At 48.8% G+C, this 15,850-nt stretch overlaps 1 protein-coding gene across 3 annotated transcripts in view; it reads right to left on the bottom strand.

Moving 5' to 3' along the window:
• Dao (D-amino acid oxidase) overlaps window positions 1–15,850 on the bottom strand; it is a 20,838-nt gene extending 4,988 nt beyond the window's left edge. The window contains exons 1-8 of one of the 3 annotated variants that reach the window (XM_031342265.1): window positions 15,767–15,850; window positions 15,315–15,424; window positions 9,446–9,645; window positions 6,408–6,522; window positions 5,248–5,324; window positions 3,952–4,017; window positions 1,965–2,019; window positions 224–328 (exon numbers count right to left, since the gene is read on the bottom strand). In XM_031342265.1, the coding sequence (XP_031198125.1) occupies window positions 224–328; window positions 1,965–2,019; window positions 3,952–4,017; window positions 5,248–5,324; window positions 6,408–6,522; window positions 9,446–9,636 (609 nt within the window). In that variant the 5' untranslated portion in view covers window positions 9,637–9,645; window positions 15,315–15,424; window positions 15,767–15,850. Of the gene's footprint in view, window positions 1–223; window positions 329–1,964; window positions 2,020–3,951; window positions 4,018–5,247; window positions 5,325–6,407; window positions 6,523–9,445; window positions 9,646–14,413; window positions 14,457–15,314; window positions 15,501–15,766 lie in introns of those variants that run through there. The other 2 variants (XM_031342267.1, XM_031342266.1) reach the window with 2 other exon arrangements.

Below are 15,850 nucleotides of genomic sequence, written 5' to 3'. Positions count from 1 at the left end.
TTTTTTTGTAACTCAGGGCTGTGCTGTGGCTTCTACATGGGGAAAAGACCTCCAAACCCTACCTTGCACAAAATTCCAAAACAGCAGGACTGGAAGTAGGCTGGTCCTTATTTCTTCAATAAGTCCCTTCCTCAAAGTCTGCAGTCAACATGGACCATGCACCAGCTTTGGAGTGGTGGGAGCAGACAGGGCAACCTTTCCAGGGACCACAGCATCTCCTCACCTGGATGATCTGACCCCGGCCTGGCTGCAGGGAGGCATCTGCTTGCAGAGCCCCGGCCCACACCCCAGTGCAGTTGATAATCACATCCACACCTCCTCTTGCCACCTGGCAGCAAGAACAAGTCAGTGACAGGAAGGGGTGAGTACTGCGCTGTGCCTTCTCCCCTCTGTCCTCCAGCCTCTTACATCACAGCTGCCCGCTCCCTGGGGAACTAGGGTGTGGTGTGCAGGAGTAGATCCAATGACTCAGGCTCCAAATCTCCTCGCTGACTTTCACTTGGTTTCTGACCACAGAAATGTCCTTTTAGATCCTAAAACTCAGCTGCTCTCATTTGACAATAATTCTCCTCCTTCTCCTCCCCCTCCCTTCCTCTTCCTCCCCCTCTTCTTCTTCTTCTTCCTCCTCTCCTCCTCCTCTTCCTCCTCCTCTTTCTCTTCCTCTTTCCTCCTCCCCTCCTTCACTTCCTCTTCTTCCTCCTCCTCCCCTCCTTCTCTTCCTTGTCCCTTTCCTCCTCCCCTCCCCTTCCTCTTCTTCCTTGTCCTCTTCCTCCCCCTTCTCCTCCTCCTCCCTTCCTATCCCTCCTCATCTTCTTCTATTTTGTTTTTTTGAGACAGGGTTTCTTTGTGTAGCCCTATCTGTCTTGGAACTCACTCTGTAGACCAATCTGGCCTCAAACTCAGAAATCCACCTGCCTCTGCCTCTGCCTCTGCCTCTGCCTCTCTGCCTCTCTGCCTCTCTGCCTCTCTGCCTCTCTGCCTCTGCCTCTGCCTCTGCCTCTGCCTCTGCCTCTGCCTCTGCCTCTGCCTCTGCCTCTGCCTCTGCCTCTGCCTCTGCCTCTGCCTCTGCCTCCCAAGCACTGGGATTAAAGGCGTATGCTGCTGCCACCTGGCTGACAATGATTTTCTAGCAAAGCCAATAATGTTCACATTAAGGATGCTGTGTGACCCTGAAGAGAACCTTAAAGAAAAGTTCACATCAAGCCAAGGTAGCATCACCTTCCATGAGACCCCTTTTTAGCCTATCCTCTTGCTTTCTCTCTGCTAGGACACTTGCTTCAACTCTGCCTGTGGCCAGAGTACTTGTCAAGTCAGACCCAAGGAAGCACCCCCGTTCTTCCAGACTAGCCCTGGTGACTCCCCCAAGGCCTTCATGGACACATGCATTGCTAAGTATGTGCTGTCTTAGAGCCATGGAGGAGAACTGTCTCAGAATCAACCACAGTCTATCAGGGCCAGACCTGACCTCAAGGAGCTCAGTGCCAGCAGCTGGACATGCTGCACCTTCCCTGTGCCAAGCATTGTTCTGCATGCTGGGACTAAATAAAACCACAGAGCTGAGCTGTTAGGATGTAGTGGTCCTGACCTTATCACTGTGTGGTGATGGTTGCCTGTTCTCTGAGCTGAGTCCTGGACAGTGCAGAAATATCAGCCCAGATGTCATGGGAAGCATTGAAGGGTCTGGACTGGGGAATGGAGTAGAGCTGACTTTGGGAAAGGCATCCCTGACTCTGAAACATGTCTGGGGGCAGATATAACCAGTCCCTCTAGCTACTGCTATTCCATGCTTCCCTTCTTACCACCAATATCAAGGCAGATACCTCCCTCAGAATGCCCAAGTCCTGGGGTTAGAGCCTGGGACAGGCTTAAGGGGCCCTGAGAGTCTAAGAAGGGGGTCTCCCACCCAGCAGCAGGGAGCATCTTCCTTCCTCCCTCCTCCATCCCCTCACACCCTTGCCACTCACCTCTTCGAGAGACTCCACCTTCCGATGGATGAGCTTCACTCCCCTCTCAGTTAACCTGGGAGGAGACACATGGAAACCTCCCTGAATTCACTTCTCTGCCACATCCTCCTAGAGGGCAGCACAGAGGACATTCTTGTGGACCTTAGCTCCACTCAGATGCCCCTGTGAAGTCTTTCAGTTCGTGAGCTGGGCCACTGGTCTGAAAAATACCTCTTTGAAAACAAGGTCCTTTCTGGTGGCCCCAGCCCAACCCTGAGCTGATGGAGAAGGGTCTTCCTGAAGGCCATAAAGCAAGCTGTCTTCACTGAGAGATTGGGACACAAGACCAGACTCCATGTCTCATCGCACTCTGTTGTCACCACGTCGGTTTATATCAAAAGGGGTGAACTTTAGGGGACCAAGGGTGTGGAGGCAGAGCTGAGCCAGTGCCATATGCACCTTTGTCAGAGCATGACACCAGAGTGAGCCCATGGGCATCCATCCCTGTCTTTCAATGTTTCAGAGAAGGGGTCTGTGGATGTGGCCTCAGAGGATGTGAGGCCCTGAGTTTGATCCTGGACCTGAAAATCCATCAAAAGAACTAGAAAGTGTAACAATTGGAAAGGTAACTATGTAATTTCATCATGATAGGACGCCTGGTAAAAGGCTGGTGAGGGGTCCCAATGTCCAAGGACAAGAGCAGTAAACATCAGGGCAATGGCTTGTTGTGTTACAATTTCCTCGGGTTTGTAACATTCTCTCCTGGAAGGAGTCGGGACTCTCCTGAGATACACAAAGTAACAGACTTTACATGTCTGGGAACATACAAGATTTACAAGGGCCCTCCCCAAGATTATGCAAGCAATGCAGGCTGAGAGAGGAGACTTGGCCAACTGAGCAGCCCAGGAGAGATTCTCCAGTTGTACAGCTGCGTAGAGATGAGCAGGAAGCTCCGGGGCTGCAGCTCACACCTGCATTGGGCTGGGCTTTTTAATGCAACAGCCACTGAGTCATCTTGACTTCTGTAACTGACCCCTTACCCATACTCCTGTTACTAACTCAGTAAATTCATTGGCTGACCAAGTTGGAGTTCAATGTAATAATCACTTTAGTCCATTGTGGGTTCCCTATGTGGGGTGGGTCAGTAGTCATGTATGTGTCTCTCCAAGAGAAGTCTCAAATGACCCGGTTCCCAAGTTTGGCTGATAATTACACTCACCCAGAGAGTGTACTGACATATAAAATTCTGGACCTACTAGACATGAGACTCTCTATTAATCCCCACACCTGGGAAGCAGGGACAGTGGATCTCTGTGAGTTCCAGGCCAGCCAGGGCTATGTAGTCTCAAAAAGACAAAGATAAAGACAAAAAAAAATCTGGACCCTTGCCCTGGAGGTTCTGATCCAGTAAATGCAGAATAGGATCCTGAAGCCCATATTTTAAAAAGTCTTCCCAGACCACAAATCTCCATTCACTTCAGAGTTTTTAAAAATCTTTGTAAAATATAGGGAACATATAAAATCTCCTTTAATATAAATGCATGTGATCCCCAAGCTAATATTCGATGTGGAATGCTACAAGATCTATATTAAAACATCAATGGTAAGACAGGGACATCCATTCTTGCCTGCATTGCTTAACATTGTTCTAGGGATACTGACAAGAGCAGTTAGACAAGAAAAAGGAAAGGGAGAGAAACGTTTTAAAGAAAATGTATGCAAACTATGCAAATAAATCTAGAAGAGCATTTAAATCCAATTTAAACTATCGTATGAGCATGGAGCCTTTAGGGAAGTTGCTAAGGAGTATAACAACTGAAATCTGCCAAGTGGGTTGATGCTCTGCAGGATGCAGAACCACGGCTTCAGCCCACAGTGGTGATCAGAACCAGGGACAGCTCCCACGCGGCAACCCCCAAGATCTTCAGCTTGGAGTGTGTCAACATGACTGACTACTCTTTCACAGCTTGGTCCCTGGGACCTTCTCAAAGGAAGGTTAAGGTCTTACCTCTCAGTCAGCCATGGCAGGTATCTCTTCCCCTCTAGAATGAGGTTTGTGCTGAACCAGCCGTAGCTAGAGTCAGAGCGGACAAAAAAAAAAAAAAAAAAAAAAAAAAAAAGGTCAGAATTTGCTGTTTGAAGATTGGCTTGGTGTTATTATGAGTTTCCAAAATAGATGGAGCTGAGCCACTAGGTGGCATTTGTGGGGTAACAGCTGAACAGGGTTCAGCTCAATGAAAGGAGAAATTTCCTATCAAACCATGGCATCCTGGGATATGCAAGCAGATGTAAGGTTTGGGGAATGGGGTCGAGTGAGGAGCACACAGGCTGAGCTTGGGCACATGGCTGTGTGGACCTGGGAAGTTACTCAGCCTCTCTGAAGTTCCGTTTCCTCATCTGAGAGAGTGGTTTAGCAACGTGGAGGGCTATGGTGTTTAAATGTTGACATCCCTTAGGGGCCATAGGCACAGGCTCGGTCTCTGAGGTGGCAGTGTAGAAAGCTGACGGGATTCAAAGGTGAGTCCTGGGGAACAATTCTTAAACCATCAGGTGTTTCCTTCAAAGGCCACTGTGGGACCCCATTGTTCCTTCTCATTGCTGGATTGTGATATGAGGAGCCATAGCAAACATCTCATGAGCTAAGCAAGCCCTTTCTCATAGATAACCTGTGTCTAGTGTGGAAAGTTGATTGGCATTTCATCCCAAAGCCCAGTCCACCTGGAACCCCAGGAAGGGGCTGGACATCAGAAGCACAGGGTACCAGGGGCTCCAGGACGGAGATGGGTGGGAGATTGGAGCTCCTGTTCTTGTTGCCTTCTAGACAGTTCTGTCTGAATTGTCATGCCTCAGTGTCTTTGCCCATGACAGGTGCTAAGTCTCAGACCCTGGTGCAAATGGCAGCCCAGGTCATACAAAGTAGACCTGGTCTACAGGTTCTCCCAGCATCCCTCAGCCACAACCTGTTATAGGGTATGGCTGCCATACCCCATCCCATATCCTGAACTCTCAGTGCAGGGGTCTGGTCTGCCCTTTTCTGTATAATCCAACCATTTTGGTTACTCACCCCTTCTATACCTTTGGTCTCCTGGCTATTGTACCTGGTCCCCCTCTCTCCATTTTCTCTTTCCCTCCCCCTCTCCGCCTGGGCCCAGCTCATTCTGGCCATGTCCACTCTGGACTCTCCTGGATGTGTCTGCTTCTGGCTATGATCTCTCGTGTATCTATAATAAGCCTCCTCCTCCACCACTCCTAGGAGCAGTCATGGCCTTTCCTTTTTCTTTCTTTCACTTGACAGGAATCTTACCCATACTCAGGGAACATGTCCATCTCTCTGGGGGTCAGCTTCCGGAATCCCAGAACTGTGCTTTTCCAGAAAGGGTCCTGAGGAGAAAGCAGAGGCTCAGAGGAGCAGTAGACTGGATCATCAGAATAACAGAAACTCAGGGGATGCTGGCTTGTGACAGACACTGCCTTGAAACCTTTGCTCCTCTGGCTCGGTTTCACCTCCCCAACCAGCCACTGGGGTGGATGCTGTGTTCATCCTTACAGACAGGCCAAGTGACCTGAGAGAGGTCAAGGAATTTGTCTGAATCTCATGGCTAGGAGGGAGAGCTGAGGTCTGAACTCACACACTCAGGCTCAGGTCTATTCCCTTCACTTATCATAAGAGTAAGACCAGGAGTAGGGTAGAGACAGAGGACTCAGTGGATCCGAGGCTGGGGTATAGCTCCATGGCAGGACACTTGCCTAGGACATACAAAGCCTTGACCCTCAACTCCACCAAAATAGATAGATAGATAGATAAATGATAGATAGATAATAGATGACAGATAGATAGATGATAGATAGATAGATAAATAATAGATAGATAGATGATAGATGATAGCTGGATACATAAATGATAGGTGACAGATGATAGATATATAGATAAATGATACACAAATGATAAATAGATGATAGATAGATAGATAGATAGATAGATAGATAGATAGATAGACAGACAGACAGATGATAGATAAACTAATCTGGACCATAAGTCTGTGTGTGACCTCTGAGTACTCCTACAGCAGCTCAGGGCCCCAGCTCTGTCTATGCCCTGTTAAGTCCAAATCCCCCATCCAAATGTCAGTGCCAGGAATATTGTCCTAAACAGAAGAATCTAGGCAGGGTAAACAGGATTGCTACTGGGTATACAAGCCTAATGGTTGGCTCCTAGTCATCAGAAAAGCAGAACAGAAACCACCCTTAGTCCTCCAAGAGCATCTCTTAACCTTCCCTCATGGGTCAACGACCTTGAGCAAGGAAACCTAGTTCCTGTCAGTCCAGACAATCTCTTGCCCTTCTCTCTGTCTCCTTGGTGACTTGGTCCCAGATAAGCATTTCTTTCTACCCATAGAATGGTCTTGCTCTGTAGTTTCTCTGTAGCATAGCTTATATGCTTCTGGTCAAGGATGTTTGGCTCACCGGAACTTCATCTTGGAAGAGGTTGTAGCCTGAGATTAGGGCCAGGCCCATTTTTTCAGCATTTGGAGAATGGAGGCAGTTCAGCAGGTAATCGAAAGTTTGCTGGTTCCACTCCCTGGAAGTGTAAGAGACAGCACACCTGAGTCTCTTCTACCAATTACTATAAAACCTGAGTTGACATCAAGGAATTAGTCTTCTTAGCTCCCTACCCTGTAAGACCTTACATAAATATACTAACACACACACACACACACACACACACACACACACACACACACAGAGTAAAATCTTTGTTACCCAAAGACTCTCTGCTGTTTCTACAGCGTTGACGATCTGGAGCTGAGATCGTCACCTCACCTTTCTCCTTCACTTCCTGTACACCAATTCTTTTTAGACTATTCAATTAAATCTTATCATTCAGCAGAGGCACGGGGATCTCTGTGAGTTTGAGGCCAACCTGTTCTAAGGAGGGGGTTCTATATAGAACAGCTAAGGCTACTCAGAGAAACTGTCTTGAGAAAATAAAAAAGAGTAAACAGTAAGATTCCAGTCGATGGGCAAAGACACGGTCACCACCTGAGTCAGGACAAGAACCTAACACGTGGCTTCTGGTCTCCGAGTGTTTGCTCTTCTGAGTACAACTTCTTTTTTTTTTTTTTTTTTTTGGTTTTTCGAGACAGGGTTTCTCTGTGTAACCGTGGCTGTCCTGGAACTCACTCTGTAGACCAGGCTGGCCTCAAACTCAGAAATCCACCTGCCTCTGCCTCCCAAGTGCTAGGATTAAAGGCACACGCCACCACCGCCCGGCTGAGTACAACTTCTTAATCAAGATAAAGTTAGCCTTGTCCGGACACTTCACCTGGAATATTGGTCACTTTCTTTGTGACTCCAAACTTATTCCTAACCAAAATGTCACCAGAGTTTTGGTCACTAAGCACCTTGGGCAGAATTGCTCAGAATGGCTCAGAATGCCAGTTTGTGTAGCACTGTGGGACACTGACGGGGGGGACATGTATAACACTCAGACATCCACCGAGTTCACTCCTACAATGCTCCAAACAGCCTCCCCCCACCTGGCTTCCCAGATGGAAAACCAGGAGGAAACGCATCCCCCCATTGTGCACCCCTAAGGGCGGTGCCTGGGGCCTGGGCTCACACTGCAGGGGCCTTGACCTGGCTTTGGGCTGGTCAAGCCCAGAACTGAGCACCTCCCCAGGAACACAGCTCATATAGGCTTCACTGCAGTCAGGCAGTGCTCTCCAGTACGTGCTGTCCAAAGCCTCTGGGACTGGTGCCTAGTTCTTTCTCTGTAGTTGTTGGTCCTCAAGAAGCTAACATCAAGGCCATGCATAGAGGCAGACACCTTTAAAATCCTAGGAGGCAGAGGCACACAGTGAGTTTGCCAGCCTAATCTACATAGCAAGTTCCAGAGCTACATGGTGAGACTCCGTCTCAAAAATAAAATAAAGGAACATTGGAGGCAAGCTCATCACTGTCATGGTTGATGTTGACAGAATATGCTCGATCACACGATGTCATCAAGCACACATTGTAACCTTCTGTGCCTTCATCAGTCAGCATCAATCCTCTCCTCTGGCTTTGAACCTCTCTGGATTCATCAGTGCTGTGGGATTAAGAGCCACCCCACCTTACGCTAGAACAGCAAAGCACAGGCTCCCGTGTTCGGAATCCATCACAGAATGGCCATCCACAGTCCTCTGCAGTATTTATTTATTTCCTGTGTGTGTGTACTGTGGTCCTCATGGGAAGGTCTAGCCTTGGGTACTGGCTCTCACCATCTACCTGGCTTGTTACTTGCTGCTATGTGAGGGCTGTGAGCTTTGGGCACTTCCCTTGCATCCCCCAGCAAGGACTGCCCGGGATTCCTGTGAGTTACTACATCTGGCTTTTATGTGGGTTCTGGGGATCTGGACTCTGGTGGTCAGACTCGAGTGGCAAAGTTTTTATTTTACCTTTTGAGACATGTTCCCAGCCACTGCTTGCTCTGATTTCAGAGATGAGCTTTCTATGAAGATCTTAGGTTCTGTGTTAACCGTGCTTAATAGATCTCTAAAAGAAAAATGCCTCTAACCTATAAGTGCCACTTGTCCAAAGACAGGTGACTTCCTGGAATGCTGTGATTCATGTAAGATGACATGCCATGTAGTTTTCATGTCTGTAAATGAGGTTGGTTGCCCCAACTGCACAGGATGGGCTTGATCACACGTAGCTGAGAGGTATGTGGGCAGGAAGTATGTCAGGAGGGGCATGGCTATCTTCTGGATGTCCCGGGTGTGGTCCTGGCAGCGTCCACCATCCTGGCCAGTATTTAACAAAGCTTGCTTCAGATTTGGTTCAACAATTGTGGTAGTGGGATCAACAATGCCCAGGGTGGCTTTCGTAGGCTCTGGGGCCACAGTTGTGTCTGCTTGGTGTCCAGCTTGTTATTTTCTTCATTATTTTACCCATTATTCCTTATATATTTATTTAACCAAAATACAGGGGGGGGGGCTGCAGAGATGGCTCCACAGTTAAGAGCACTGGCTGTTCTTCCAGAGGTCCTGAGTTCAATTCCTAGTATCCACATGGTGGCTCACAACCATTTGTAATGGGATCTGATTCTTTCTTCTGGCAGCATTTAAGTGTACATACAGATGGGGTACTTATATATAAAATAAATAAATAAATCTTAAAAAATTATGGTCTCTCTATGTAGTCTTGGCTAGCCCAAAACTTGCCATGTAGACCAGATTAGTCTCCAAGTTGCAGTGAATCTCCATGCCTCTGCTTCCTGAGTGCTAGGATTGCAGGTAGGTGGACTTTCCTAACTGGTTATTTTATAATCTTAGTTTTGTCATGTAGCCATAGATGACCTCAAGCTATAACCACACCCTCTACCCGAAAGCTCTAGAGCACATGGCAAGTCAGGTCAAGGCTTCCACTAGGACTTGTCCTTGGTGGTGAAGACTATGGTGAGAGGCTCCCTCTGTGTCTCAGCTCCATGGGCCCCCAGACTACCACACAGAACCCCCACTCACTCCTCCTGAGGGTTGCTGGGGTTGGAGAGATAAGGCTGCCATAAGCCCGCGGCCACATCGCTTGTAGTGAGCGGCGTGAAGCGATCTGCATAGATCTTCATGTGTAGTGGCTGTGTTGGGTGGTAACGCTCATGAATGCAGAGGGCTGTGGACAGTCCAATGACTCCCGCTCCAATCACGGCCACACGCATTATGTCAGCCTGCAAGAGAGAAGATGGAGGGTCCCCATCATCACCACTGTCACCCTAGGCTCCTGGTGGCTTGGGAAGCGCCATACACTGCCAAGTCCCTCCCATTGATGACGATCGAGAGCCCAAGGCTCTAGAATGTAAGATGCAATCACCCAATTTTTTTTTAAGGTCTATTTCATATTTTTATTATGTGTCTACATATGTGTATGCATACACACACATGTGTATATGTGAACTTCAGTGCAAGGCACAGGCAGAGGCAAGAAGAGGACATCGATAACCCGCAGAGCTGGAGATACAGATGGCTGGGAACGCCCCAACCTGAACCTGGGTCATTTGGAAGAGCAGAACATGCTCTTAACTGCTGAGCCATCTTTCTGTCCTCAGTGTTCCAGGCTTACAAAGAGCAGCACTGAGGTGTGCAGAGGTGAATCACAAGCCTAAGATCACTCAGCTGACAATCCTGGCGGTTCCCTGGGTGCCCCGCCACTGAGGTTGTTCCTGGCCACCGGTATCCAAGTTGCTCTGGTGGTCAGGAACATCAGTCAGGAAGTACTGGTTTCAAATAGCAGAGCTCAACCCTGCTAGCGGTCAGCCCTGTGTAACATGCTCCTTGGCCTGTAGCTTAGACATGCCTCAGGGGTGGACAGCTGTGACACCAGTGGCCAAACAGCTCCGGTTCTACAGAAAGCCAACCTCAGGGAATACCTACTGTGCTCCTGTGCCAGAACTATAGCTTCACATATCCTTGTTCCTAAGCCTTCTGAGGGCAGGGCTGCTGTTTTTAGTCCCATTTTACAGATAAGGAAACTAAGGCTCAGAATGGAAAAGTGCCTCACACACACATCTCCAGTAAGTGTTGGTGTTGGAATTTAACTCCAAGTCAAAATTCTGCACCCCTACTATGTGCCATGCTGCCAGCTGGCCAATGCGGCTTTGAGCATGTCTGATGCAGGTTTGCCCTCAGAATTTGCTCTTCTGGCAGAAGCCTAGGCTTGCATTGGATTCCAGGGCTGGCTACTCCTTCAGATGTTCAGGCCTAGCCGCTTTTGACCTTGCTCTATTCAGACAGCTCCTTCGAGGCAGAACAAGGGGACTGTGTGTGTCCGGAAGGGCCAAGCTCTTGCCCCTCTACACTCTGCTGGCCTCCCTCAGACCCCAGCTCCTGGCAACGTGGGCCTGGAGCCCTGAACAGCGAGAGGATCATTCTCAATATGGCCTAGTTTTGCAAAGCGGGGGTGGTGGCAGGCCACAAAAGCTGGACTCTGCTGGGGTTTCAGACGCCAAATTGGTACTGAGTCTATAAACAGAAGGTGGCAGCTTGAAGCCTGTGCTCCAGTGCTGGGGGTTTAGGGAGCAGCCCCTCCCATCCCCATTTTCCACCCCACCCCCCACCCCACCCTGAGACAAGACCACTTCATTAGTAAAACAGGAGTAGCTCCAGTCTCATCAGCTCTGGAGGATTCAACGCCAAGCTCTGCAGTGGGTTCCTGTCATGGTGCCTAGGAGACTTTCAGTACACGGTAACCAGTACCCAGTACAAGTACTCAGCACACAGCACATAGTACCCAGCACAAGCACTCAGTACACAGTACCTAGTACTCAGTACACAATACACAGTTCATAGTACACAATAGTAGAACCTCAGTGTGCTAGATTAGCAGGTCAGACACGCTCAGCTTTGCTTACCTCTGACACACTGACTGTGTGAGCCTGGCAGAGTCACTGGACTCATCTGGATAAGAGATAGTAGCTCCCAGCCTGCCCAGGGTTAGGGTGTTCCTTCTTAGGATATATGCATTTTGTTTTGTTTTGTTTTGTTTTGTTTTTGTTTTGTTTTTTCCAGACACGGTTTCTCTGTGTAGCCCTGGCTGTCCTGGAACTCACTCTATAGACCAGGCTGGCCTCAAACTCAGAAATCTGCCTGCTTCTGCCTCCCAAGTGCTGGGATTAAAGGCGTGTGCCACCACTGCCTGGCTTGTGATGTGCATTTTCAGTGTTTGAGCCAAGAGAGTTCAGGGAAGCCAGGGAGCTGCTCTGTGTAAACTGAGCCCATTTGCTTGTCTGCACACTTGCAGGTTGACAAAGCTCTTCGTCTACTTACCACAGCACACTCTGTAGGAGGATGGCTCTTGCCCATGGCTCCCTTCTTCCCAGCCTGGGACGGACAGTGGATGCACACACCAATGAGGAAACTCTAGGGTATTTGGGAGCTCATACAAAACAGCAGTTTACAGATGAGGCGCTGAGGTGCCCAGAGAGCCCCATCAGCTCAAGGAGCAGAGAGAGAACCTACATCTGCTCTCTCTGATGTTTTGTTCCCATCCTCATACCACTGAGAAACCCAGGAAAGGACAGAGGTGGGGTGGGGGAAGAGCTGATAGGTGTGGGGGAGGGGGTCTAGTTAGGGAAAGATATCTGTAATCTGAGAACTCAGGACACTGAGGCAGGAAGATGCTACAAGTTCCAGGTCAGTCTGGGCTTCATAGCAATTCCAAGTCTCAAAAAGATAAAGGTTGAAAAAGTGGGGAGCTGAAGAGATGGCTCAGCGGTTAAGAGCGGCTCTTCCAAAGGTCCTGAGTTCAAATCCCAGCAACCACATGGTGGCTCACAAACATTTGTAATGAGATCTGACTCCCTCTTCTGAAGTGTCTGAAGACAGCTACAGTGTACTCACATATAATAAATAAATAAATCTTTAAAAGAAAAAAAAGAAAAAGTGGGGAAGGAAAAAGAAGGTGAGGAGAAGGGGGACCCATGAGGCAGGCTTGGCAGTGCACACTTGTGATCTTAGCACTCATAAGGCTGAGGCAGGAGGATTGCATGTTCAAGGCCAGAGGTTACATAGTAACTTCCTGCTTCAAAGTGAAAGGGGGGTAAAAAGGCAAAGAAGAAACTTTGGATCAAAGCTTGGCCCTGGGAGGACAAACCCAGAGCTTCTCCAAGTCTCTGATGATGGCTTCCAGAACCAGCTGGAAGGAGCGGAGAGAGGCGAGCGCCAGCTTTCCCCACTGAACTTCAAGACTAGACATCCCTGTGCAGATAGGAAACCAAGGAAAGGCGAGACCATACCTGAGCCACAGCTGTGAGGAAATGAACATTTCCTGGGGTGGAGGAAAAGAATTGTCTCTGTGAGGGGAGGGCTGCAGCTGCATGGTTTCTAGCTCTGTGTGTGTGTGTGTGTGTGTGTGTGTGTGTGTGTGTGTCCCTCTGTGTGTGTGTCTATGTATCTATATGTGCATTGTATATGTCCCTCTATGTATGTGGGTCTGTGTGTATGTGTCTGTCTGTTTCTATGGGCATGCCTGTGCATATATCTAGGTATCTATATGTGTGCTTTTGTGTCCCTCTCTGTGTGTGTGTGTGTTTGTATCTGTGTCTGTGTGTGAGATTGTCTATCTCTGTGGGCATGCCTACATGTATATCTATGTATCGGTATGTGTGCTTGTGTGTCCTTCATTTGTGTACCTATGAATGTGTGCATGTATGTCTATGTATGTGTCTGTCTCTGTGGGCATGCCTGTGTATATATCTAGGTATCTATATGTGTGCTTCTGTGTCCCTCTGTGTGTGTGTGTGTGTGTGTGTGTGTGTATCTGTGTCTGTGGGCATGTGTCTGTGTGTGACTGTCTATCTCTGTGGGCATGCCTACATGTATATCTATGTATCAGTATGTGTGCTTGTGTGCCCCTCATTTGTGTATCTATGCATGTGTGCATGTATGTCTGTGTGTGTGTGTGTCTCTGTGGGCATGCCTATGTGTATATGTAGGTATCTATATGTATGCTTGTGTGTCCCTCTGGGTGTGTGTGTGTGTGTGTGTGTGTCTGCGTGAATTGTCAACACAACCTATCAAGATCTTCATAACAACCCTAGAGGATGTACCCATTTTCAGTGGAGGCAACTGAGGCTGTAACCCAAGACAATCTGTTCGAGAAAAGCAGAACCCAGGCTAGCCCGACTGTGATGCTCGGTATTCATATTAGTCACATAATTTGAAAAACTTGAGGATGAGGCAGAGGAAGACAAATAACCTATGTTTGGGAGTCCTGTTGTTTGAAGCCTAAAATGCACCATTTGTGGGACCGTCAGTGGGACAGGATCGGAGAGGAAAGACTCTGAGCCCTTACATTTGACATGGAAAAGAGTAGCTGTTGTTAAAATACGGTACAAATACAGGCATGTGATCCTCATTAGAAGCAGGAGCCAGACCATAGAAGCCGTGGTCTAGCCTCAGGTAAGATCATTCACGCCTGTACTAATGAACTTTTGGGCCTATGTGTGTATAGCTCTGTTATTAAGCCAACCATTTCCTTGGGGTTGCTGACAGTTTTATGTTACTGGTGCAACTGTGTTTTATGGTCAGTTATTCTAATCAAGTATGCTTGGGTATGTATCCTGGAAGATGAACCAGTGAAGTTACTGCATTCATGAGAGAGGGAGACAGACAAACAGACAGACAGGAGAGAGAGAGAATGAGAGAGACAGAGAGAGAGAGAGACAGAGAGAGAAACAGAGACAGAGAGAGAGACAGAGAGAGAGAGAGAGACAGAGAGGTTATAAAGTCAATATAAGCATGGGACAGGAGAGCCTCTTTGGACCCTACCATTACTAAGACACAAAATGCAATGGAGACAACGCTACCCTTCCTCCCCGCCCCCAGCTCCTGATCTCTGATAGAGATGGCCTTCTCTATCATCCTAAACCAGGGACCAAAGTTGAAGCCAAGGAAGCACAACTCGAGGCTACACTGCTGGCATGGGACTCCAGATCTCACCCAGTTTAGCCCAAATGTACCTCAGGGCGGCAGTTAGCCAGCACTGACTTACCTCTTTGTCTCTCTGCACATAACCTTCGTCCTTTGTCCCCAAGAAAGCAATCAGAGGAGGCAGCTTGTGCCTCCGACTGTCATGTGGGCTTAATGGAGAACACGAAGGACTAGAGAAACCAGAAAGCCGTAACGAGGAGGCGCAGAGGTGAACACAAGCCAGTTCTGCTGGGCTCCATACACCATGCAACTGCACCATGTGCAGTTGATATTCCCAGTTTATCTTTTAACTGGGACAATAGTTATAAGACATTGATAATGGAGCCCCCTCCCCAGCTTACTGATAAAGACCGTTTAGGGAGTGTTTATTAGGTACAGCTGAGCTCCGGGCATTGTCTATCCATCTTCTAATCCTCAAATTCACCCTGTGAGATGAGTCAAGGTCCCATATGACTTCAAGATGGCTCGGCTGGTAAAGGTGCCTGTCACCAAGCCTAAGAAGCTGAGTTCTGCTCCTGAGACCCCCATGGGGGAAGGAAAGAACTCAGTCCCAAAGATTGCCCTTTGACCCCCACCTACAAAGCACGGTACAAGTGAATTCCCGCCCCCCCATACCAAATTAATCAACCAAAGCAGAATAAAAAAACTTTGTTCAAAGATTCCATGCTCTAGATGGGAAAACTGAGGCTTAGAGAGGTGGAGTTCTGAACCTGTGGTTCCCTTGTGACACGTACGCCAGGTGGGGTACAGTGTCATCTCTCAGGGGGACATTTTCCCAAGTCTCTCCTTTTTGGGGGTCAACAATCTCAGGCGCCGATGTTAAGCCTGGATTGTTGACATGGAGAGGACTCTGGGGACGACACCGTGTTGTCGTTTCTGTCCCCTGTCTCAAACATAGATCTTTACTTACCACTGGTGCCAGGTATCTGGAGAAAAATGGCGTGGGGGTGCAGGTTCCAGCAGGACCGCTCCTGACTCTCTGGGCTGTGTTGACTTCAGCCCTCTGCCCATCAGCCAGGACTGCAACACAAGGTCAAAGTCTTCGGCAGTGGAGGGGGCACAGAGCAAGGGGTGGGGCTGGGCACTCTGTTTCTCCAGGAGCCACACTCAGTCTGGCCAAGGAACCTTATGTGTCCTCGCTCTAGTGAGCAGCCTGACTTCTCTGGCTGATCCCAAGTCCCTGTGGACAGGCCTGGGGGGAGGGAGGGGTTCATAGGCACAAGCCAGCTGGAGATGAGCCTCTCCACCTCCCCCCACCCCGCCCCTTGCTGTACCCCAGCAGAGGGGAGGACCGTTCCCTGGGCCACTGTGGGCCAGAGAGAGGCACAGGACAGGGCCTTCCCGGCCAGCCAGCTAACTCACTGCTGTTCTGGGATGCTGGACAGATGAAGCTGAGAAGGGACGTCTGCCTGGGTTGTGAAGATGTGTGGCTCTCTGCTTCAGTAT

The sequence above is a fragment of the Mastomys coucha genome, unplaced genomic scaffold (assembly GCF_008632895.1).
Source record: "Mastomys coucha isolate ucsf_1 unplaced genomic scaffold, UCSF_Mcou_1 pScaffold22, whole genome shotgun sequence".
Taxonomy (NCBI): domain Eukaryota; kingdom Metazoa; phylum Chordata; class Mammalia; order Rodentia; family Muridae; genus Mastomys; species Mastomys coucha.
This window is presented reverse-complemented; position numbering and strand designations above follow the sequence as displayed.